Consider the following 25499-nt stretch of genomic DNA (forward strand, 5'->3'; position numbering starts at 1 on the left):
CCCTTCCAGCCTGCAGATTGGCCAGCGAAAGGATGGGCTGATCTGCTGGCAATTGCCTCCTTATTCCTTTAAAGCAAATTTAATTTTACCCTCATTGGCTAGTGGGGCAGTGTGCATTTACCCTCATTGGCAAGTGGGGCAGTGTGAAACATTGTTGTTGTTTCACACTGTTGTGTGTAGATCAATTGAATTTTGGGCGGGGGGAATGTGGATGTGCATGACCTTTGGAAATCTGCCTGATTCTTTTTTCCAAAGCTCTGCTGTTGTTAATGTGTGGTGTTGATGTTATTTGGGGTGGATTCGGGGCAGAAAGGGGGCTTTGGGGGCAGAAGAGTGGGTCAGTTCATAGTGCCCCAATGGGTGCCTGCTGCCACCCAGATTCCAAAGGAATTGGGAAAAGGGCTGATTTTTAAAGAATTTCTGAAGTTGACATGTCTTTGGGGCAGATTCGGGGCAGAAAGGGGGCCTGAGGGGCAAAACAGTGGGTTGGGTGGCAGTGCCCCAAGGGGTGCCTGCCACTTGCCCTATTCCAAAGGAATAGGGCAAAGGGCTGATTTCTTAGGAATTGTTGAAGTTAACGCTTCTTTAAGTTACCCACCCCCAGGGAATAAAGGAGGTTTCAGAAGATGCATAACTCCACCTTGGGGGCACTGGGGTAGCCGGGAGCGAGTGGTGGTGTAGTGCACACAGGGTGCCAACCACCCTCATGGGTTGCTGACCCATGGGGTACTGAGTTCTGTTGTTTCTGAGGTGTTCTGAGTATAGATTCTCTGGTAGCATATGAGATTTTCAATGACAAACCATGAATCCACTCTCATATGCTACCAGAGAATATGAATCTACACTCAAACATCTCAGAAACAACAGAACCCAGTACCCCATGGGTTAGCAACCCATGGGGCTCATTGGCACCCTATGTGCTCTACACCATCACTCGCTCTGGGCCACCCTGGTGCCCCCCAAGTGCAGTTACGGGGAAGGAATTATGGAGGTCCATCATTCCTTATGGGGAAGAACTTTACAGACGCGCAAACTCCATTACATCTTTAAAAATCAGCCCTCTGCCCAATTCCTTTGAAATAATTCTGGCAGCTTCCTTGCCCCCACTGGGCACTACCACCCACCCTACTCTACTCTGGGCCACCCCTTTCCCCCCAACATGAAGCTATACTTTTGCTGAAACCTCCATCCTTCCCTATGGGAAAAATCCTATACTTCAAAAATTCACCAAAAACCAGCCCTTTGCCCAATTCCTCTGAAATTTGGGTGGGAGTTTCCACCCATTGGGCACTACCACCCCCACCCACAAGTTTTTCCCCGGGGCTTGGATTTTTCAAAATCCAAAACGTTTCAGATTCGGATTTTGCAATTTTGAACAAAGAACAAAATTGGGGTGTTTTGGATTGGCTGATTTCGAACAAAGAACAAAACGGGGGTGTTTCGGATTCGGGTCAAAAACAAAACGGGGGGGAAACAAAACGCACAACCCTACTTTTAATCCATGCCTGACATGGCTTATATAAACTAACCGGGAGGTCATTGGAAAGGGTATAGTTAAGATCGTTAATGCTTTTCTGAGGGCGTGCAGGATGCCTCCTTGTCTTAAGGAGGCAATTCTTAGACTGCTGTTGAAGAAACCTGCATTGAATCCCTCAGAATTTGGCAATTATAGACCTGTGTCCAACCTCCCATGATTGGGCAAGGTGATTGAGAGGGCAGTGGCATCTCAGCTCCAGGCAATCTTGGAAGAAGCAGATTATATGGACATATTCAAACTGACTTTCAGGCAGGCTATGGGGTTGAAACGGCCTTGCTGGGCTGTAAGAACATAAAAACAGCACTGCTGGATCAGGTACAAGGCCCATCTAGTCCAGCATCCTGTTTCACACAGTGGCCCACCAGATGTCGCTGGAAGCCTACAGGCAGAAGTTGAGGGCATGGCCTCTCTCCTGCTGTTACTCCCATGCAACTGGTACTCAGAGGCATCCTGCCTTTGAGGCTGGAGGTGGCCTATAGCCCTCCGACTAGTAGCCATTGATAGACCTCTCCTCCATGAAGTTCTACAAACCCCTCTTAAAGCCATCCAGGTTGTTGGCTGTCACCACATCTTGTGGCAGAGAATTCCACAAGTGGATTATGTGTTGTGTGAAAAAAATACTTTGTTTGTTGGTCCTAAATTTCCCAGCAGTCAGTTTCATGGGATGACCCCTGATTCTAGTGTTATGTGAGAAGGAGAAAAAATTCTCTCAATCCACTTTCTCCACACCATGCATGATTTTATAGACCTCATGATAGAGGTCTCCCTCTATCTCCCCACAGCATGTCTCCCCACAGCCATCTTTTTTTCTAAACTTAAAAGCCCCAAGTGTTGTAGACTTGCCTCATAAGGAAGGTGCTCTAGGCCCCTGATCATCTTGGTTTCCCTCTTCTGCTTAGGAATCAACTGGGTGATTGTTGATCCTTTTGGATCTCTCGGCAGCTTTCGATGCCATCAACCCTGGTATCCTTCTGGTGCACCTGAAGGGGTTGGGAGTGGGAGGCCCCAGCTTTGCAGTGCTTCTGCTCCTATCTCTTGGGTAGTTTCCAGATGGTGTCACTTGGAGATTGTTGCTCTTCAAAACAAGAGCTACTGTATGGGGTCCCACAGGGCTGCACTCTATCTCCAATGCTTTTTAAGATCTATATGAAACAGCTGGGTGAGGTCATCAGGGGATTTGGTGCAGGGTATGATCAACATGCTGATGGCACCCAAATCTGTTTCTCTATGTCAACTATCAGGAAATGGCCTAACTTCCATAAATTGGCACTGGCTGCCAATAGGTTTCCAGGCAAAATACAAAGTGCTGGTTATAACCTATAAAACCCTAAACGTCTTGGGCCCTGGATATTTACGAGAACGTCATCTTCATTATTTATTTATTTTGTATTTATTTATTTATTTTTATTTAAAACATTTCTATATCACCCAAAACGCAAGTTCTCTGGGTGGTTTACAAAACAATAAAAACAGCCAGTAAAAGATTAAAACATTTCAACAATTAAAATTAAAAAGTTAAAACTATTAAAATACAATTAAAACACAATTAAAACAGTATCTAATTAAAAGCCTGGATGAACAAATGTGTCTTGACTAGGGTTGTGCAAAACCTGTCCGGCGGTCCGCAGTCCAGCGGTTCGGTCCAGCGGTTCAAAGGTTTGGGATCAAACCAACACACACACACACACACCAGTTCTGTCTGGACCAAAACCGAACCGCCCAACAGGTCCACGAATTTGGTCCGTGAATTTTTTTAAAATTCAGATTAATGATAAATACCTGTAGCCCCTTCGGAGGGCTTCCTGTAGACCCTGGGGGTTCTGTGAGGGTTCCCCCTCCCCCCACCAGCCTCCCGCATCACCACCACGGCCAGGTAAATGTAGTATTTTTGGCCCTTTCAGGCCTCCATAAAGGTGAGTGATGGCCATTTTGGCCACTGCCGCGCAGGCGCAAATGCTCTCTGTGAGGCCGTAGGCCATGCCAGGCCTCACAAAATGGCCACTGCTCACCTTTACAGAGGCCCCAAAGGGCCAAAAATACCACATTTATCCAGCCACGGCAGTGATGAAGGAGGCTGGCGGGGGAGGGGGAACCCTCGTGGACCCCCCTGCAGCCTACAGCAAGCACCCCCCAAAGGAGCTACAGGTATTTATGATTAATTTTTTAAAAAATAAAAAAAAATTGCAGACCCCCAACAGACCGGACCGGGGGGGGGGTTCGATGGGGGCCAGACCGAACTGGCCCGGTTCCATTCGAGGCTGGTCCGGCCTCAAATTGAACCGGGCCAGACGGTTCCATGCACACCCCTAGTCTTGACTGCCCTTTTAAAAGCTGTAAGAGATGGGGAGGCTCTTATTTCAGCGGGAAATGTGTTCCATAGCCGTGGGACAGCAATGGAGAAGGCCCGTCCTCGAGTAGCCAGCAGACGAGCCAGTGGCAACTGCAGATAAACCTCTCCAGATGATCTCAATCGGCAGTGTGGTTCATAGCAAGGAAGGCGTTCTCTTAAATACCCAGGACCCAAGCTGTTTAGGGCTTTATAGGTTATAACCAAAACCTTGTACTCTGCCCAGAAACGTACCGGCAGCCAGCGTAGACGTTTTGAGATGGGAGTGATATGGTCTTTCTGAGATGACCCAGAGACCAATCTGGCTGCCGCATTCTGGACTAACTACAGTTACCGGACTACGTACAAAGTCAACCCCACATAGAGCGCATTGCAGTAGTCAAGTCTGGAGGTGACCAGCAGATGTACTACTGTTCTGAGGTCATTTATCTCAAGAAATGGACGCAGCTGGCCGAAGCCGATAAAAGAAGCCTCTGTTTCCTGTCCTTCAACCAGTCAGGAATCTACACATGTACTTGTCCCCTTATCCCCTGACTGCTACATTTTCTCAGGAGTCTTTGATGACGAACTTTGTCAAAAAAAATACTTTTGCAAAGTATTTTCTGTTCATGTGTATTTCATTCATTCATTCATTCGATTTCTATATTTCTATTTCCTTTTGTTATGATGGATAAAAAGCAAAATATAACAACAAGAGATATTTGGATCCAGATATTGATTCGGATGCAAAATTTGGTTGATTTTTGTAGTGTCGCTATAATATTATAATCTTGGGTGGTTTTTAAAATATATATATGTGTGCGTGATACTTAACAGTTCATTTGAGTAGTAGCTGGTACCCCAACCTGTCCATGACTTACCTCTGCCTTATATGGGTAGGTCTTCTCTGAGTTGATGCCATTGTTATCCCTCACGTACTTAAAGGCTGATGAGTAGAACCCTCCTTCGCATCCGTCTTCATGCTTCCTAGCGCAGTCCAAGAGGTTCTGCTCACTCAGTGAGACCAGCTTGCCTGTGTTCTTAAAATGCAGTGCTTCCAGGGCTCCAGTAGCACTGAATGCCCAACACGACCCACAATGGCACTATGGGGGGGAAACAGATGTAGCATGATCCACTGTGCAGCTCCCTCCTTCCCTTTGCCATGAGCTCATGTTGGCAAGTTACTCTCTCTAAGCAGCTGAGCACATGAAAGAATTCCTGGAGGACGGACCACCACAGGAATAGAACTTCCAAATAAGGGCCAAAGCATTGGAGAAGTAGATTTAGTGAGCAGAAAGCAGACCCAGAAAGTGCTAAAAAGCTGAGCTGATCTGAGATTTGAAAGGAGGAGGGAGAGAATCTGCAATGTTTGGCATTTTGCTATTCAAATGTTCATTGCAAAATGTTACATTCACCGTCCAAATCCAGAACTGAGCTGCTGTGTTTCCCCACCTGCATAAAGGGTTGGCTGAATGAAGGAACTGGGTTATGAGAAAAAATTCCTACAAACTGTTGCATGTCAGCTGTCAGGCTGTTATCAAGTGTGGATTTCTGCTGCGTGTCAGCCATCAGATGTTGACTGTTGAATGCCACATGCTGATGTCAGACATAAAACATCAAAATCTGCATAAGATAACAAGGAAGGGTGGATTCAGTTCTATTGAAAATGAAAAAAGAGGCAGACATCAGCAGTGACTTGCATATATTTTATTTATTTATTTATTTATTTATCAAATTTGTACACCGCCCCAAACTTTCGTCTCTGGATGGTTAACAATAGCACAAAAACAGTTAAAAACATATACAAAAAACTTAAAACAAACAAATTAAAAATAAACCAGAGCTTAAAACCCAAAAAATTTAGGAAGCTGAAAAAGCTTGAGCAAAAAGATGGGTTATCTGGTGTTTTTTTGAAAATTGCCAGAGATGGGGAGGATCGTATCTCAGCAGGGAGCGCATTCCACAATCTCAGGGCAGCGACCAAGAAGGCCTGTCTCTGTGTAGCCACCAAACGAGTTGGCAGTAACTGGAGATGGACCTCCTCAGATGACCTCAATGGGCGGTGGGCCTCGTAGTGAAGAAGATACTCTCTTAGATACCCAGGGCCTAAGCCGTTTAGGGCTTTATAAGTTATAACTAGCACTTTGTATTTTGTCCGGAAACCTATCGGCAGCCAGTGTAGCTCCATCAGTAAAGGAGTAACATGGTCTCTCTAAGATGACCCAGAGACCAACCTGGCTGCATTACAGAAGTCAAGTCTGGAGTTACCAACAGATGTACCACTGATGTGGAGAAGGGGATTGGACAAATGCATGGAGGATAGTGTTATCAATGGCTATTAGCCTGGATGACTGTATATTTCCATCAGGATCAGAGGGGACACACCCCTAAACTCCAGGTGCTAGGGAACATCAGCAGAAAGGGGTATTGGCCTCTTCCCCCACTTGTGGGCTTCCCAGAGACACCTAGCTGGCCACTGCGTGAAGTGGGATGCTGGACCAGATGGGCCTTTGGCCTGATCCAGCAGCACTTTTTCTTATGTTCTTATGAAAAGGGAAACATTAAAGATGGTTTCCAAGCTGCCCGAGGTGAAAAATGCAAAAAAGAAGGGAGCATGTTTGGACCTCTAAACTGCAAGAGCATAAACACATCCGTCAGAAGCAATATCACTGTGGATCATCCAATGGAATATGAAACAGAGAAGTCTTAATCGGTCTTGGCAGAATAGAAAAATAGAACCAAGACATGCCCAGGACCTCAGTCTCCATCTGGTGGCTGCTTCCAGCTAAACAAGCTTTGGGCGTGCTCCACCATGTAGTAGCTTATTTTCTTCAGAGTTAGGACTTTCAACGAGCTGTCCACCATGACCCCAAGATCCCTCTCCTGGTCAGTCACCGACAGCTCAGATCCCATCAACGTATACTTGAAGTTAGTCATACTGACCACTAGGAGCTTTAGGTGTAGAGGTAGTGACTATGGGGACCCCATTTGTTTCTGCTCTTTCTCTCTGCTCTGAGTCCACCTGACAGGTTGACTGATATTCTTAGGCTACTTCCTCCCTGCTTCTTCCTTCTCCCCCTGCCCAATCACCATGATGTAGCTAGAGGCAGTGACACAGGTTTTCTGTACTAGCATGTACATTAATAGCCCTAATAAACCATTTTGGACCTTAAACCACAGTCTCCAGGAGGCTTTATATATAGGGCTGTTACCCCGAATCGCCTTCGGAAGATAGTGTATGTGTTCACACACCAGCCAAACTTACCCCAAAGTCCCTTTGAGATTCTTGGACCCACTACACACACAAATTGGGCTTTGTCTTGTGAATTCTAGCTTATCTCGGTGTATTTTCAGATTTTCTTAATGCTTGTTTTAAGCTACTTTTTCTGAAAATGCTGGAGCAAGTAGGGAGAGGCATTGATGTAGAATCATTAGCATGATAAGAGGGATATTCTCTTTAGAAATGCAGATATAGTTCTTTAGAAATCTATTGCTCCCGCTGCCCATTGGCTAGAAGGAAAACATGGAGGCATGCCATGTGAACCTGCATCAAAATAAAACCTGAGAGAAGAGGGGAGGGGCTGCTTCCCTCAACACCGCAAGTGTGATTCGAAGTGGCTTCACTCAACATTTACTCTGCAGCAGGAAGCCATTTGCAAATAACTCCCAGATACTCTTAGTGAGTTGCTCTCTCCTCACAGAGAGGAGGGCTGGTCTTGTGGTAGCAAGCATGACTTGTTCCCTTAGCTAAGCAGATTCTGCCCTGGTTGCATATGAATGGGAGACTTGATGTGTGAGCACTGCAAGATATTCCCCTCAGGGGATGGAGCCACTCTGGGAAATGCAGAAGGTTCCAAGTTCCCTCCCTGGCAGCATCTCTAAGAAAGGGCTGAGAGAGATTCTTGCCTGCAGCCTTGGAGAAGCTGCTGCCAGTCTGTGAAGACAATACTGAGCTAGATAGATCAATGGTCTGACTCAGTATATGGCAGCTTCCTACGTTCCACACATGCATCCTCTGATGCATGAAATGCTCTCCTCCAACAGCCCCTTCTGTCATTCAGTCTCTCCCCCTCCATGTGGAGATGGGGAGGGATGGAGCTGAGTGCCATCGGCTAAATCCTCCTTCCTCCAGGATCTATCACTTTCCTTTCAAGTTCCATGCAAAGGGGAGGGGAAGGTCATTGCACAGGTGCTTGGCTCTTCCAGTGTGTGGGATCCTTGCCCTCATACCTAGCGGCAACCCAGCTACTAGCTGCACAGTGCAGGAGGTGGCAGAGGGAGCTTCAGGCGGCCCTTGTGTCCAGTGGCAGCCAGCACACCTGTTGGGCATGGTGGAAGAGTTGGTGGGCAGCCTTTATCCCAAGCGTCAACCCAACTGCAAGGGCTCAATGGAGGAGGGAGTTGTGATGGCCCAGGAGAAGATGGGTTGCCCTCCTCCTGTAAAGTGCTGTTAACACCTCCCCAACCCCAGTCTCTGTTTTTAAAAAATGGCAAAACCACTGCCACACACAGAAAAAGTCCCATGGGGGAGATATTAATGCACACTAAGCCCACTAAATCCCACATACCATGTGATGGATTGCAAAAACAAGGGAAATATGAAAATCAAGGAAGTGCTGTGGGCCAAAGACTCAACCCCAACAGGAACTAGCTGCGTCCATGGCCAAAACACACCAGACATTTCAGCACATCCCTTTAGAGAACAAGTAAGGTTGGATTATCAAAAGATGGGGAGGCGGAGAGCCTCAGCCAGGCCCTGTGGGTCCCAGGGCAAGGATCTTTTAAGTACCTAGCAATGCGCTATTCTAAAACCCTCTTGATGCTGGCTCTGCTCAATGAAAGTCAGTTCTTTAAAACAGCAGATTCCCCTGCCATGGTAAACAAATATGAATTCCTAGCTTGGCCACTAATGTTTCACCTTCCTCATGCTGCTTCTCAACTCACCTGATCTTTTACCGGGGTGACGTAGCCTTGGGAGCGCCAGTCCACCCGCTTAGGAATCTCCGGTGTGTCCGATTCTTGGAATATGGTCTCATTCTCACCAGTTTCTTCAGCCAGGTCAGGATTGAAGCAGCTCATCCTCTCATTAAACTCCTCATCAGTCTGAGGAGAAAGGCAGAGTGAACACCAAAGGTTATCATTCCTGTTCTCACAACTGCTGAATGCCAGCAGATCCTCTTTTGGAAAACCTCCAATGAAGGGAAGCCCACCACTGCAAGAGGCAGACTGTTCCACTGTCCAATGGTTCTAACAGTCAGCTGCTTCTTCTCACTGTCTAACCTGAAACGGCTTCCTTGTCATTTCAACCCACTGATTCTAGTCTTGCTCTTAGGACCAATAGAGAACATATCTCCCCATAGTCTTTTTTTCTCCAGGCTAAACACACCCAGCTCCTTCAGCTGTTTCTCCTAATCTTTGGTTTCCCGATTCCTCACCAGCTTTGGATTCCTCCTTGGAATCCAATCCAGTTTCTCAACATCCTTTTCAAAGCATGGGCCAAGAATTGGAAAAAAGATTCCAAGCGAGGTCTGATCAACAGAGAATAGAGTGCTGCAGTCATGATCTGGCCACGGTGTCCCCATTAATACAGCCTAAGATTGCATTGTCTGCTGATGCTGCTTCATCACACTGCTGGCTCAGTTCTCTCCACACACACAAACCACCAGGATATTGTAAGAGATTTGTGTTGTAATACAACACATGCACAGTTTTGCAACAGAGCTCTTGCACAAGTGCAGACATTGAGCATATTAAGTTGTTTCTCCATTAATGCAGCCTAAGATTGCATTATCTTCTTTCACTGCTGCATCACACTGAAGGCTCATATTCTCACAATATCCTGATGGAGAAAACACAACAGACCTGCAAAGCAGGCTAGTACTGACTAACAGATGTCGTTCAGGTTTATTTTTTATCAACCATGGGCTGTTAGATGAAGGTAAAATGTACTCCATAAACAGAGGAGATACATTCCAATTGTTTCATCAAAAGTCAGCTGATTAGTTTTTGTCACAGCGATGAGGTCGAATGAAGGAAGCAGGGATTTCTTCCTCTGGTAGGAAGCTGAGAAAAGGGACAGCACTTCTTGTTTGGACCAGCCTGTCCCTAGAACCAGCCAGGGGACTGCTACCTGGAAGTTTTTGTTGGAGATAGAGTCCAGTACTTTTGCACCAACCATCCTAATGACCACTAGGGGCATTGAGAGTAGAGGTAGTTGGTGAGGGTCTCCTTACCTGTCCCTGCTTTGCCTCTACGCTATGACCCCTGCCTTGGTTCCTCACGTACTTCCTGTAGTGAGTCAGTCTTCTTCCTTTTCTCTTAGATAGCAAATGGCAACATCTCTCCCCCGCTACCTATTCATTATATAGCTGATACTGTAGATAGGACTAAGTCTTTCCTATCTCAAAAATACTTCACTAATAAATCTATTTAGTTTAGCTTGTGAAACAATCTCCATGCATGTTCCTTAAATAGCTGCCACAACTAAACTCAGGACTCTACTCTGTAACTGGAGTGGGTGGCTTCTTTTGGTGATTTGCTAAATAATTACAAACCCCAACAGTTTTCCACAACCAGCTTTTCTGTTGTTGTTTTTAAAACAGTTTTTCCACAACTCACCTGCATATGCTCCGGAATGGAGCAGGCACACAGGGCAGTCCTTAGGGTGGGGTGACCGGGGCAACTGCCCAGAGCCCCGCACTGGCACAGGCCCCACTCTGAGCACACCGCAGTGCACCCTGCCCTCCTCCCTCCCCCAGTCCCAGCCACTTCTCTCAGGGGCGTAACAAGGGTTGGGCAAGCAGGGCACATAACCTGGACACCATTGCAGGGGGTGCAAAAATGCCTGCCATGCCCCACCTCCCCACCCCAACTGAGGTCCGGAGAGGCGCCTACCCCCACCCACCCCCAGCGAGCACTTGTCATTTATTTCGGGCAGCATTTGCTGGCTGAAAGCTGTCTATTCCCCTTTCTCTCCCTCCAGAGAGGAAGAGAAAGGAAGAATAGATGCTTCCAGCCAACAAGCCCTGCCTGAAATGACATCTGAGGAGCTTGCACAGGCTCTTCGGAGCTCAAGGCCACGCCACCTTTGTATGTGGTGTCAAAGGGGGCGTGGCCTCAAGCTCTGAAGAGCCTGAGCAAACTCTTCAGAATCATTTCAGGCTGGGCTTGCTGCCTGAAAGCATCTCTTCTTCCTTTCTCTCCCTCTCTGGAGGGAAAGAAAGTGGAATAGATGCTTTCAGGCAGCAAACACTGGCAAGTGCTCGCTGGGGGCGAAATCCTAGTAGCCTGGGCGGGGTTGCCTGTTCCCATTTGCGACCACTGCAGCTGCCTGCCCTGCTGGCTCTGGCTGCCTGCAATCTATTCATCTTCTGTTATTGCTACAAGTCCCGACCCACACCAGAGTCCAAAGTAAGTAAATTGCCTGTGGCCCGCCTGCCCTCAAGTCTCAAAGAAATTATATCTGACTGGCGCTTTCTCAGGCTGACGCTTCCCCCTTGCCCTCCCTGCCCCCCAAGGATGTTTGTTTATTTTTTTAAAATGTATACAATGAAAGAAATAAGTTGAAAGAGAACTGCAACAACAAAGAAGTTTTTTAGGAGCGGCTGAAAGGGTTAAATGAACAGAGAGCCTGTGCCTAGAGAGGTCCAGAAACGTGAATGCTCTCCAGGTTCCTGTCCCGCCTCCCTCTTCTTGTTAAAAAAAACCCCTTGCGTTTGCATTTTCCAACCTGGGAGCAGTTGTGGCTTGCAGTATGCAAGGCAGGAGGTTTTTCAGTGGAAACCCTGCAATAAGAGGGTGAGTTCAAGGAAGAGAAGGGAAGTCTTGACTGTATAGAAGAAGAGGAAACCCATTGCTGGGGGAAAGGAAGGAACAGGGCTGCAGATCGAGTGCTCAGCTGCAAAGGAGGAGAGGGCCCCTTCCTTTTAGTTGTATATGGAAGAAGGGAATTTTGGTAGGTGCAGCTTTTAAACTGAGAAAGCTGACTTACATTTTCAGCTTTATGAATTCAAAATTCTTTGCATCCAACACATTGTACTAAATTGCTATTTAGCTCTAAAAATACAAGATGTTTGTAACTGATGTAAACATTTGCTTCCCTCAAACTGCCAAAAATTTATATACAGTGAAACAGAATTAAAATTAACTAATTTCCTTTGCTGAATTAGATATTATTCTGAACCTCATATGATTTAAAAAATAATTGAAATGTAAATAGTCATTCAATTAATAAAGCCAGCTTTACATTTATATTAATGTAATTTCATTTCAAAGGAGCAGGTTAAAATTAATCTAGATTCAAATTTTGTGTGTTCAGTATTAATCAAAGCAAATTGATCTAGAATTAGATTTTCGAACATAAATAACACACCTAGCTTGCTTCCACTAAGAGTAAAGTTCAGCAGAAAGTTATCCATAAACACAGGAGATATTCCAGTAGAATATGACCCTATTCTGGTCGTAGGGAAAAGAACTAGGTGTATGGGGCTCTGCTTCTTAAACACTGTACTTTGCTTATCCTTTAACTAAACATATGTATATCACAGGCGCGGGCCATGAACGCGCCTCCGGGGGGGGGGGCGGGCATCTTTAAATGGAAACGGAGCCGGTGCTCTGTGCCACCCAGCAGCCCCTGCGGCAGGGAATCGCCTCAACTTACCTGGCCGCTGGCGGGGGCTTGCCTCCGCGGGAGCCAGGTAAGTGGCGGAGGTGATTCCCCGCTGCGGGGGCTGCTGGGCGGCATGGAGCACCGGCTCCGTTTCCAGTTAAAGACGCCACCCGCCGTCCCCCGTCCCCCCCCCGGAGGCGCGTTCACGGCCCGCGCCTGGTATATCATAAAGTGAAATGACTTTTAGAGACAGGAATTTCCTTGCATATATGACAGTTCCTTGCATATAGAACAACATATAAAAAACCTTGCTGTTGCCCAGGGTCTCTGATGCACTTCCTGCTTTGTTGTATCCAGCTTTATGCTTACATTGTCTAAGTTTCTTGGTAAATGGGACATCATTTTATTTTATTTATATAACATATTTTTATACCACCCAAAACTTATGTCTCTGAGCGGTTTACAACGAGATAAAAACAAATATTTTTATTTATTTAACATATATTTATACGGCCCAAATTCTTTTGCCAAATTCTTGTCCATTGCCTATCACCCAGAACTAGTTAATGTGAAGCAAAATTTCCTGTGGGAATGTAATTTTTGTAAGAAACAGTGCGGAATAGATACCTATGTATTCATCACTACACATGGCTTTCTGCACAACACCTGCACAGAAGAAACTTCCATGTAGAAAATGTGTCTCTTGTAAATTGACCCTAAATTTTCCATCCATGACTGGGATATCTGAGAGTTAGAGTAAATAATAAAAGAACAGCACACTGCTTGTGACAGAAAGGGGCAAATTACAATGATTTCTTAGTCTGGCAGGGGCTGGTTTTGGCCCTGGCAGAACTTGGCTGTCTGCTCCTGTTGCAAATGCCTCTGTCTAGTGTGGCAAACTAATGTATCCTCCTCCCTCCTAATGTGGTGAATGCACATATACCCCATCATGAGCCAACAGTCATCACAAGAGAAAGGCTGTCAGGAATTTGGGCAGGTGATCCTCTAGGACAAAGTCATGTTTTTAAAAAAAAAGAAAGCATGAAATGAGACAGAAAATGACACTGTAATCCTCACATAACTCCTAACTGTTGTTCTAAGTCTTTAAAAGAAATGGCTTATGTTTTCAGGTTTTGATCAACAACCTTGTATAGATGCTACAGTGTTCCTTTTAACAGGGATTTCCAGATGTTGTTGACTACAAGTCCCATCATCCCTGTTTGGACAGGGGCGCAATTTCAGTGCTTGCCCTAAGTGCTCTTTTCCCTAGATACACCTCTGACTTCTCTTTCCCTGCAGCCAATCATTCGGGTCTGTATGCAGCTTGAAAGGCTCCCAGACAAACTGCTAGAGTTCCATTTCTCTCTGCCTTTCAGCTGTTCGGTGGGTGTGGGGGGCTTCCAGAGAGACATCCATGCAGGCCTCCCTGAAGCCTGAAGCTCAGGAAAGAAGCAAGCAGGCAGAGAGTGTCCAGCACCAGAGCTCTTTGCATACCCTCTGCCCAGCCCAGCCCTGGTAATGGAGCTATGATGTGATTTCCTTTTTGTGGTTATCTCTCCCGCCCCTTGAATATTTAGGGATTGGCTTGTCATGGGGTTTTGGTATTGAGCTGAGATGTAGGGCAAGGTGGGTGGAATATGTATATTTAAATTGAAGTGGATTGGACTAACAGTGGGTTTCAAAAAAAATAAAAACCATCCAAAAAGTCCTATAGGTGGCTTGTTTCATGGCAGGAAATTACAAAAACTTCTGGAACAAACAATATATCATTTGTTTGTTTGTTTATGAATGCACGATGTTCAAGTTGATTTGCAACCCAGAAGGTCTTGAGAACTGTGAAGCATGTGTCATGTTTTTTATTTCTATTTCTTTAGAAATGCATAATATGTCCAAGCTGGTTGGACATGTCCAAAAACCTCACTCACACTATTTACACTGTGAGGCGAGTCTCGTGATTGGTGAGACTCGCCGGAGGGGGTTAGCGAGAAGAGTGGGACTTAGCCCGCTCTCCTTGCAGATGATCCCCAGGCAGCCCTGGGTGGCCAGATTGGCCGCCCACACGACTGCCAGCTCCATCATGGAGCTGGCTGGGATCGGGGGCTACGTAGCCCCTGGAAGTTCCAAGATGCCCCATGCAAGCACGCAGGGCATCCTGAAGAGACCCCCGAGCCGGGAAGTCTGCTTGTAGCCTTCAGGTGCAGTATACTCTAGCCTGGAGAAGACTTAAGGGGAGAAACGATGGTCATCCCCAGATACTGTTGTGAGCCACCCTGAGAAGTAGTGTACTGGGGGTGCAGGGTATAAATAATCTAAATAAATAAATAAATGTCTTTATTTTTTAAAAAAAAAATTTAAAATCACCAGTCATCTCCAGATATCTGAAAGCAGGGCTTGACAAATCCCCCTCACCAAGAAGCAACGGCCCCTAGAAATTTAACTGTGGTGTCTGGACTAGCATATTCAGAGACAGAGAGGCTATTCTCACGGCCAGCGAAAATCAGGCTAGGAGAGCCTACCACGATTTTCGCTGGTCGTGTAAACCTCAGGGCTCACAGGCGAGCCTGGTGATTTACAAGCGGGTAACCCGCTTGCGAAGCCCTCCCCTTAGCCCAGGTTAGCGGGGCGAATGCTCTGCTAACTGGGGTTTCCAGATCGTGTGTTGCCGTGCTGCAGCTCCATGGCACAGCAACTCACGAGGAGACCCTTCACCTGGTTAGACGACTGCTGTAATAATGTGCTCTTTCAGGGGCTGCCTTTAAAAAAGCTTTAGCAGCTCAGAAAGCAAGAATGCTGTCCAGCTATTTCTGGGGTTCTCAACCTTGGGCCCCCAGATGTTGTAGGACTGCTACTTCCACCATCCCTATTGTGGCCGGGGATGATGTGAGTTGTAGTCCAACAACAACTGGGGGCCCAAGTTGGAGAACGTCTGGGCTATTTGGATCCAGGCTCTTTGCTCAGGAGCTATCAGCCCTGATGTGTCTTTTTCAAAATGAAAATAATCCTAATCCTAAATCCCAGGACCCTTGCTGGAGCTGATGGTATGTAGGAAGCCGCCTTATGCTGAGCCGGACCATCAGTCCGCCTAGCTTAGTATTGTCTACTCTGCACTGACTGCAAGCAGCTCTCCAAGGTTTCAGGCATGAGTCTCTCCCAGCCCTCCCTGGAGAGGCTGCCAGCAATTAAACCTGGGACCTCCTGCATGCAAAGTGGATGCTCTTTCACTGAGCTATGGTGTCATCTCTGACTAACAACTACTACAACAACAACTTTACCATTTTTAAAATGTAAACCACCCAGATTCACAAGTCTTGGGCAGCACAGAAATATTTCAAATATATTATTTATTATTGTTATTATTGTTGTTTTTATTATTATTATTATTATTATTATTAATGAAATTGAAAGGCTGTGGCAGAAGAAGACCAAAAATAACCCCAGTAGTAATTGGTGCCCTAGGTGCAATTCCAAAACACCTTGAAGAGCACCTCAACACCATCGGGGCCACAGAAATCACTATCAGCCAATTACAAAAAGCAACTTTACTGGGAACAGCCTATATTTTGCAACGATATCTATAACAACAGCAACAACATTGATAATAAAATTCAGCCATCCCAGGTCCTTGGGAAGGACTCGATGTTTGGATAAAACAAACCAGTCAATAACACCTGTCTGACAGGTGTTACATTATTTAATTTATTATTAAATTATTTAATTTATTAAACAAGATAATAAAAACTGTATTTGTTAGCCACCCCATAACAAATTGTTCTCTGGGTGGCTCACAAAACAATGTTTTAAAACATCCAATAAAAGCACATAATATACAACAAGCAAATCCCATACACAACAAAAAATACAATACAGAACATTTTAAAAACTTAAACTAAACAAAAGCCAGTAGAGAAGATATTGCCCCACTAAGGAATATTTCAGGCTCCATTACTGAACATTCAGCTTTCAGAGAGAGAGAGAAAGAGAGAGAGAGAGAGAGAGAGAGAGAGAGAGAGAGAGAGAGAGAACCCAGTCCCAGAATGGTCAGCATGGCAGTTTTTGCTCTGTTGCTGCCCTCTCTTCCTATCTGTCTGTGGGCTGCCATCTCAAATATACATTCTCTACCAATGACTCCTTCACTTTCTATCCACTTTAAGCTCTTTGCCATTCCTTGGTTCTGTGCACTGCCCCAGCATTGCAGAGAACATTGGGTCCATAGATTACTGTGTCCATAGTGTCACTCCAGACAAAACCACTCTTTCCATACTATGAAAGCAGAGGCAAGTTTTTTCTGAATTACACTGGAAAGAATATTCTCCCAAAGGTTTACTTTTTGAGGGTGTCAGAATTACCCACCCCTCTGTCTCTGATCAGAGAAGAGGCAAAGCCAGAGCATTGAATCGTGCAGTGAATACAGTGGGAAACCTCTTTGTCCTGTCCAACAAGCAGGGCAGGGTTTCAGTATGCCCAAAAGCTCCAAGCAGGCAACTTGCTCTGACAAGGATTAGAGCTGGAATGAGGCCTTAAATACCTTAAAGTTCTGCCCACCCCTGCCAGGCTCCGCCTCCCTGCAGACTCTGCCAGGCTCCGCCTCCCTGCCTGGAGACCAGAGAGATTTAAAGGGGCATCCCTCTGGCCTGGAATCTAGCACTTCTCCACTCCATCAAGTCCATCGTGATCCATTGTTGCAGCTGATCTGCAGACTTTGAGAAGTGCAAGGCACTTGACATGGAAGAGACCGGTTCATTGTGGGGACTCAGGTTCAGTGAGTACCTCTTCTGGGGTCTCCCAGCCTTGTTCAGTGCTTGGGGTTGGATAACAGGGCTTGGGGTTGCATAAATAAGAGCAGACAAAGGAGTCAGACAGAAGACGAGGAGAATGACCCAAACAAGAGCCATCATGGTTGGGTTAAGAGTAAGTGGATAACAGCAACGTCCACAAAGTGAACCAGAGACCACTTACCCAGTCGCTAAATTGGTTCATGCCCATCCGATAGGTGTGTTCTCCCAGGGCCTCTTCACGGTTATGTTGTTCGACCATCGCCAGATTCTTCTCCCAAATGGCCCTACGGAAGGCCTCTTCCTTTCCCTATAAGGAAGTACCACATATTTCATTCAGTTAAGGAGGACACTGCCCCATCACCCCACCCGCCTCAAAAAAGAACATTCCCCCCCTTACGATTGTTTTCAAAGTAACTCTAATCTATATTGCTCAGAAGAACCCAGATCAACTTGCCAGCGTTTTTGAAAAGCCAAAGAGCTGGGATTCTCAATTACACTGAAGCAAGCTCACCTCAGAGTAGACTTTATCATGGGTGCTCTTCCAGTCATTCCAGGCCTGCTCCAGGGCTGGATCCAGTGCTGCGGAGAAAGTCCCCAGAAGGACGAGCGAGATCATGGCTACCACCGAGATGGAAAGCATCTCTTTGCCTAAGAGGACAAATCACATTTTTCACTATCATGTTTTCTAGTGTTTTTTCTTTAACACTTCTAAAGTTAGCTCCTATAAACCTGTGGCCTATTGCTGGATAAGGTTGCAGTGTAGACTGTCATGACCAGCAACCACTTATAGACCCATTTCCCCACCAACTGTATTTGCTTAACCCTTCATTTCTGGCTATCCCAACTACCTCTGTCAGAGAGTTCGATAGATAGACTGTGTGTTCTTAGGGGAAATAGCTGATATCCTTTATCTCTTTCCTCAACTGATTTACTACATTTTAATCCCAGTCATTTTCCAAGGGGCAAAGGACAGTGTTTATAGTAGAACTGCAAAAGAATATTCTCCAATGCATTTAATAGAATGGGTAGAATAATTCTCTGAAAGATTGAGCCCTTTTTCATGATCCGTGAGAAGGGCTTGAGGGTGGGCAGTGGGGAAGGATGCTTGAACTTACCTTGTCCACAGACAACCGCTCCGATTTCAAGAGGCCGGCTTACTCTCTCCATTTTGGGGTGATTCCTTTGTTTCAGCTGCAAACCACCTCACAAGTGCCCTCCAAACCAATCCCATCAGCCCTTCATTCTTACGTTGCCAAAGAGGCACAAACACAGCCTCTGCACACCCCGAGAGACATACCTCACTTTCCAGCAGAAAGAGTCAGGACAAGGATCTTGGCTCTCCGTTGGTCCAGCTGCCTTTGGAAGAAGGGTCTGCCCCTTTTATCATGAGCCTCTCTGGTGAACTTCCTGTCAAGAATTTCTCAGGAAAAAATTAGCCGTTGGACTCTGGGAGTGGCTTGAGTTTGGTAGGAGGTCAACCACATGAGAAGCACAAGAAGGAATTATCTTGGTAGAGTTTGATTGTATTTTTGGATAGAATTGAAGACCCATGTGCATGGAAGTACAGAAGAACTGCAGAGGGGGGTGGTTTGGGTGTGGATTGAGACATTTGAATATTTATTTATTTATTTATTTATTTATTTATTTTATCAAATTTGTACACTACCCCAAACATTCATCTCTTGGCGGTTAACAATAGTATAAAACAAGTTAAAAACATATACAAAAACTTACATAAGAACAGCCCTGCTGGATCAGGCCCAAGGCCCATCTAGTCCAATATCCCGTTTCGCACAGTGGCCCACCAGATGCCGCTGGAAGCCACAGGCAGGAGCTGAGGGCATGCCCTCTCTCCTGCTGTTACTCCCCTGCAACTGGTACCCAGAGGCACCCCGCCCCCAAGGCTGGAGGTGGCTACAGCCCTCCCACTAGTAGCCGTCAATAGACCTCTCCTCCATGAAATTATCCAAACCCTTTTTAAAGCCATCCAGGTTGTAGGCTGTCACCACAACCCGTGGCAGAGAATTCCACAAGTGGATTATGCATTGTGTGAAAAAGTACTTCTGTTTGCAGGTCCTAGATTTCCTGGCAATCAATTTCATGGGATGACCCCTGGTTCTAGTGTTATGGGAGAGGGAGAAGAATTTCTCTCTATCCACTTTATCCACCCCATGCATGATTTTATAGACCTCTATCATGTCTCCCCGCAGTCATCTTTTTTCTAAATTAAATAGCCCCAGGGGTTGTAGCCTATTCTCATAAGAAAGGTGCTCTGGCCCTTGATCATCTTGGTTGCCCTCTTCTGCACCTTTTCCAGTTCTACAATGTCCTTTTTTAGATGTGGTGACCAGAATTGTATGCAGTACTCCAGGTGTGGCCGCACCATAGTTTTGTATAAGGGCATTATAATATTGGCAGTTTTATTTTCAATCCCCTTCATAATTATCCCTAGCATGGAATTGGCCTTTTCCACAGCTGCTGCACATTGAGTCGACACTTTCAACGAGCTGTCCACCACGACCCCAAGATCCCTGTCCTGGTCGGTCACCGACAGCTCAGATCCCATCAGCGTATACTTGAAGTTGGGGTTTTTCGTCCCAATGTGCATCACTTTACACTTGCCAACTTTGAACCGCATTTGCCACTTTGTCGCCCACTCCCCCAGTTTGGAGAGATCCTTTTGGAGCTCTTCACAATCAGTTATGGATTTCACTACCCGAAAGTGAATGCAATTTTACAATTTAAAAATAAACAAGAGATAAAAACCTAAAAATTTAGGAAGCTGAGAAAGCTTGGGCAAAAAGATGGGTTATCAGGTGTATTTTGAAAATTGCCAGAGATGGGGAGGATCGTATCTCAGCAGGGAGTGCATTCCACAATCTCGGGGCAGCGACCGAGAAGGCCCATCTCTGTATCCACCAAATGCATTGGCGGTAACTGGAGACGGACCTCCTCAGATGACCTCAATGGGCGGTGGGGCTTGTAGTGAAGAAGACGCTCTCTTAGATACCCAGTGCCTAAGCCATTTAGGGCTTTATAAGTTATAATTAGCACTTTGTATTTTGTCCAGTAACCTATTGGCAGCCAGTGTAGCTCCATCAGTAAAGGAGTAACATAGTCCCTCCGAGATGACCCAGACACCAACCTGGCTGCCGCATTCTGAACCAACTAAAGTTTCAAGACTATGTACAAAGGCAGCCCCACAAAGAGCGCATTACAAAAGTCAAGTCTGGAGGTTACCAATAGATGTGCCACTGTTTTGAGGTCATTGATCTCGAGAAACAGGCGCAGGTGGCGTATCAGCCGGAACTGATAGAAAGCACCCCTGGCCACCGCCTCAACCTGAGAAATCAGGGAGAGGTGTGAATCCAGAAGTACACCCAGACTGCATGTCTTACAGATCTTATTTATCTAAAAATAAATATACATTTTTCCTCTGCTGACTAAGGCAGCATTCACCTCTCCATTAAGCAGGGAGAGAGCAACTGTTCGTATTCATCCCCAGCACAGCATCCCTACAGTGGCTGTTGCTGGTGGCTGTCATAAGAACAGCCCTGCTGGATCAGGCCCAAGGCCCATCTAGTCCAGCATCCTGTTTCACACTCTGTGTGTGCTCTGGAGCATTTCACCTAAATGGCGGACTTTCATTTTACCTGTCCCTCCCAGTTTAAAAACAATTGGATTTCAAAATAATTTCAAAATTATTGGATCCAGTAGGACTCCAAGAAGATTTGGAAGGGTTTCGAGTTGGCTCTGTTATTGATTCTGTTGTTGCTCTGGTGCAAACATGTAATCATGAACTCACTAGAGCATTAGACACAATCGCTCCTAAGCGTCCTCTCCGACATGCTTCAAAATCAGCCCAATGGTATTCGGAAGAACTAGGGGAGGTGAAGTTGCAAAGCAGATGACTAGAGCACAAGTGGAGGAAGACGCGGCATGAATCTGACAGATCACATCACAAAACACATTTGAAGAAGACCTATGCTCTGGTAATGCGGGCAGCAAAGAAGCTATTTTTCTGGAGGAGAGCTGGTCTTGTGGTAGCAAGCATGACTTGTCCCCATAGCTAAGCAGAGTCTGCCCTGGTTGCATCTGAATGGGAGACTTGATGTGTGAGCACTGCAAGATATTCCCCTTAGGGGATGAAGCCGCTCTGCGAAGTGCAGAAGGTTTCAAGTTCCCTCCCTAGCTTCTCCAGGATAGGGCTGAGAGAGATTCCTGCCTGCAACCTTGGAGAATCCACTGCCAGTCTGTGAAGACAATACTGAGCTAGATAAACCAATGGTCTGACTCAGTATGTGGCAGTTTCCTATGTTCCTATTCTTTTCTGCCTGCATCGCTTCTGCTAATTGACATCCAGCAGGGTTGTTTAGGGTTGTGAGGGGTCTAGTATGTGTCCCTCCCCCTTGAATTTGAACTTGGAACCATCACTCACACGCAGTGACATTTTCAATGACTTTTTTGTGGTTAAAATTCCCCTGCTATCCCCCTGCTAACTGGGCTAAGAGGCACCTTTTACCGTGGTGATTTTCTTTATTTAGCAGGGGGAGGGTAACTGGCCAAATCCAACCCCAGCACAGTACCTCCAGTGACTGTTGCTGGTGTCTATCTTGTGTGTTTTTTTAGAATGTGAGGCCTTTGGGGACAGGGAGCCATCTTATTTATTTATTATTTCTCTGTGTAAACCACCCTGAGCCATTTTTGGAAAGGCGGCATAGAAATCAAGTTAATAATAATAATAATACCCCAGTGAGGCACTACCTTGGCCAAGCTGGATTACACAGTTACTGCAGAGTCTAATGCAGATGTGTCCAGCAACTCCTCTTATGAGATTAGATTGGATTACTTTCAGTTTGTGACACCTGAGGATGTGGACAAGGTGCTTTGGACTGTGCGTCCGACAACCTGTTCTCTTGACCCTTGCCCAACTTTTCTTATTTCATCTGGTAACCATATCATCAGAGAGGGTCTGATAAATATTATAACTAGTCCAGAAATTCCAATTGGTACAGAATGTGGCAGCCAGACTGGTCTCAGGGACAACCCGAAGAGACTATATAACACAGATTTTTTAAAAACTGCACTGGCTGCCAATATGTTTCCAAGAGAAATACAAAGTGTTGGTTATTACCTATAAAGCCCTCAATGGCTTGGGTCTAGAGTACTTAGGTGAGCGTCTTTTCTGTCAAGAACCCTGTTGCCTATTAAGATTATCTGGAGACGTCCAGTTAAAGTTGCCACCGGCTCGTTTGGGTGCAACTTGGGACCATGCCTTCTCTGTGGCTGCTCCGGGGCTTTGGAATATGCTCCCTGTTAAAATAAGAGTGTCTCAAGTGGCGCAGCAGGGAAATGCTTGACTAACTAGCAGAAGGTTGCTGGTTTGAATCCCCACTGGTACTTATAGTTTTACTACAAGGAGGGGGGGCTGTTATTGTTTGCATGGCAAACATGCCCCTAAAGCATTGTCTGGTAATCCTCTCTAATAAAACGCTTGGTGTCCATCCGTGGACGAACACCAAGCGTGCGTTCGTGCCTCAACTGTTCTGAGCGTGCGCTCCGCGCACGCTCAGAACAGTCCAAGGGAGACACGACCGCCAGCACCCGGCGGCCATCTTGGGCGGCCAGAAGTGGCCGCCCGAAGAAGCCGGATAAGCGGCGGCGGGGGACACTGGCCGAGGCGGCGGCAAAGCTGCCGCCTCGGCCAGAGGACGCGGCGCGGCCAAGGCGGCGGCGGAGCCATGGCCGCGCCGCCAAAGCTGGGCGGGGGGAGGAGGCGGCGGGGGAAGCCGGACGAGGTGGCAGCCAAGCCGCCGCCGAGGCCTGGCGCCGCCGCCGCAGCCGGGCGGCTTGGGGCCCTTGCCTGGCCGGGGAGACCGGCCGCGGCATAGAGGCTGGCAGCGGCGCCGCCACAGCCGATATCCACCTTCCCGCCCTCCCAGCTGCCCGACTTACCCTTCCCCGCACCCCCCCCAAAGGAATAAGGGCCTCCGCGGCCGCCGGAACTGCCCTCCCGCCCTCCCAGCTGCCCGAGCCCTACTCACCCGAGTCAGCCCGCAAGAGCCGGGCGAAGTGCAAGCATGTTTTCAAAAGGTCCAGAGAGGAGCTCGCAAACAGAGCTCCTCTCTCTGCTAAGTCTCTTCCCGACTTCCGAGTTCGGGAAGAGACTTAGCAGAGAGAGGAGCTCTGTTTGCGAGCTCCTCTCTGGACTTCCGAGTTCGGGAAGAGACTTAGCAGAGAGAGGAGCTCTGTTTGCGAGCTCCTCTCTGGACCTTTTGAAAACATGCTTGCACTTCGCCCGGCTCTTGCGGGCTGACTCGGGTGACTAGGGCTCGGGCAGCTGGGAGGGCGGGAGGGCAGTTCCGGCGGCCACGGAGGCCCTTATTCCTTTGGGGGGGGTGCGGGGAAGGGTAAGTCGGGCAGCTGGGAGGGCGGGAGGACGGTTATCGGCCCCTTCCCTTCCTAGCGCCCGTTATTCAACGGGCTAAAATTTACTTGTTAAGCAATAAATGAATACGTCCATTATAAGGCTATTCCACTATTTTCACTTACCCCCACCACAACTATATATGCCCCTGTCTGAGATTATACTTCATGTACCCAGTGATGTGGACTGTACTCCGTGATAACTTGTGCTATAATCCATGTGTTAGTCTTTAAGGTGTGTCACAAGACTCTTCACTATTTCTGGAGAATAAAGAGGTCCTGGCAAAAAGAGCAAACAGATGAAACCTGGGATTAAGCTAATGTGGTCAGGAAATTCTCAACCAGCGAAGCCTCATTGAATCATGCAGGGAAATTAATTAACTCTCAGCCTTTGCTTCCTATCTGTAAAAGGGCGCAACAGCAGCCATAGACTGTAGACACATTGCAGCTCTAAATACATGAAGTTTGAAGATTTATCCCTACTGTTACTACCCTTTACAAACTCTCTAGCCCTGGTACCCTTCCTACCATCCTACCATACCATTCCTACCATTCTATAGTGCCCTGAGCCATTTTTGGAAGGGTGGTATAGAAATCAAATAAATAATAAAATAAAATAAAATCCCTCTATTCTCTTGGTTCAACACTTGCTCCACTCTGCTTGCTATTTTTCTCTTCTTGTCACTTAGAAAGAAGTGCTAGCCTGCTTTGCAAGTGTGTTGTGTTTTCTCCCCCTCCTTCCACTAGGATATTGTGAGAACATGAGCCCACAGCATTATGCAGCAGTGAAAGAAGATAATGCAATTTTATGCATTAATGGAGAAACAATTCCATTTGCTCAATGTCTGCACTTGTGTAAGAGCTCTGTTGCAAAACTGTGCACATGTTGTGTTACAACACAAATCTCTTACAATACCCTGGTGGGCTGTGTGTGTGGAGAGAACATGAGCCAGCAGTGTGACGCAGCAGTGAAAGAAGACAATGCAATCTTCGGCTGCATTCATGGGGACACAGTGTGCAGATCATGAGGAGTGACTGCACCACTCAATTCTCTGTTGACCAGACCTCGCTTGGAATCTTGTGTCCAATTCTTGGCCCATGCTTTGAAAAGGATGTTGAGAAACTGGATTGGATTCCAAGGAGGAATCCAAAGCTGGTGAGGGATTCGGAAACCAAAGATTAGGAGAAACAGCTGAAGGAGCTGGGTGTGTTTAGCCTGGAGAAGAGGAGACTACGGGGAGATATGAGCAGTCTTTACATATCTGAAGGACTGTTGCACAGATGCAAGAGTGGACTTGTTCTCTATCCTAAGAGCAAGACTAGAATCAGTGGGTTGAAATGACAAGGAAGCAGATTCAGGTTAGACAGTGTGAAGAAGAAGGTGACTGTTAGAACTGTTGGACGGTGGAATGGTCTGCCTCATGCAGTGGTAGGCTTCCCTTCACTGGAGGTTTTCCAAAGGAGGAAGTAAATGGTGTGATTTCCTGACTGAAAATGATCCCATTCCAGTCCATTTTAATTCACTGATGCCCCAAATGTCAATATACAGTTGATTCATTTCATCTTTCACTGTATCGAACTTTCCCATATTCATGCGTGTTACGTTCCACGTTCCCATTGTAATTCTGTCTTTTCTGCTTTGGATTTTCTTTTCCCGCAGGGCAACGTCAGCTGCTCGATGTCCAAAAGGTTTTAGTCTAACCGCGTCATAAACACCATCGGTACTCTGAGAGATCCTCAGCTCTTCCTCAGTAGCATGTTGGGTACTATCCAACCTGAAGGGCCTATCATCCGGCACTACATCAACAATCATTCTATTTTTTCTAT

The 25499-nt window shown here is 46.6% G+C and overlaps 1 protein-coding gene across 2 annotated transcripts in view; it reads right to left on the reverse strand.

The window, feature by feature from the left end:
- The window catches only part of LOC128347964 (procathepsin L-like), a 51208-nt gene extending 27827 nt beyond the window's left edge, over positions 1-23381 (reverse strand). The window contains exons 1-6 of one of the 2 annotated variants that reach the window (XM_053303352.1): positions 23291-23381; positions 18362-18818; positions 17758-17894; positions 17428-17553; positions 8808-8966; positions 4745-4966 (exon numbers count right to left, since the gene is read on the reverse strand). In XM_053303352.1, coding sequence (XP_053159327.1) covers positions 4745-4966; positions 8808-8966; positions 17428-17553; positions 17758-17894; positions 18362-18413 — 696 coding nt within the window. In that variant the 5' untranslated portion in view covers positions 18414-18818; positions 23291-23381. Of the gene's footprint in view, positions 1-4744; positions 4967-8807; positions 8967-17427; positions 17554-17757; positions 17895-18361; positions 22371-23290 lie in introns of those variants that run through there. The other variant, XM_053303353.1, reaches the window with a different exon arrangement.
- Between the last annotated feature and the right edge of the window lie 2118 nt (positions 23382-25499).

Source organism: Hemicordylus capensis, chromosome 2 (genome assembly GCF_027244095.1).
Source record: "Hemicordylus capensis ecotype Gifberg chromosome 2, rHemCap1.1.pri, whole genome shotgun sequence".
In the NCBI taxonomy this organism is placed as follows: domain Eukaryota; kingdom Metazoa; phylum Chordata; class Lepidosauria; order Squamata; family Cordylidae; genus Hemicordylus; species Hemicordylus capensis.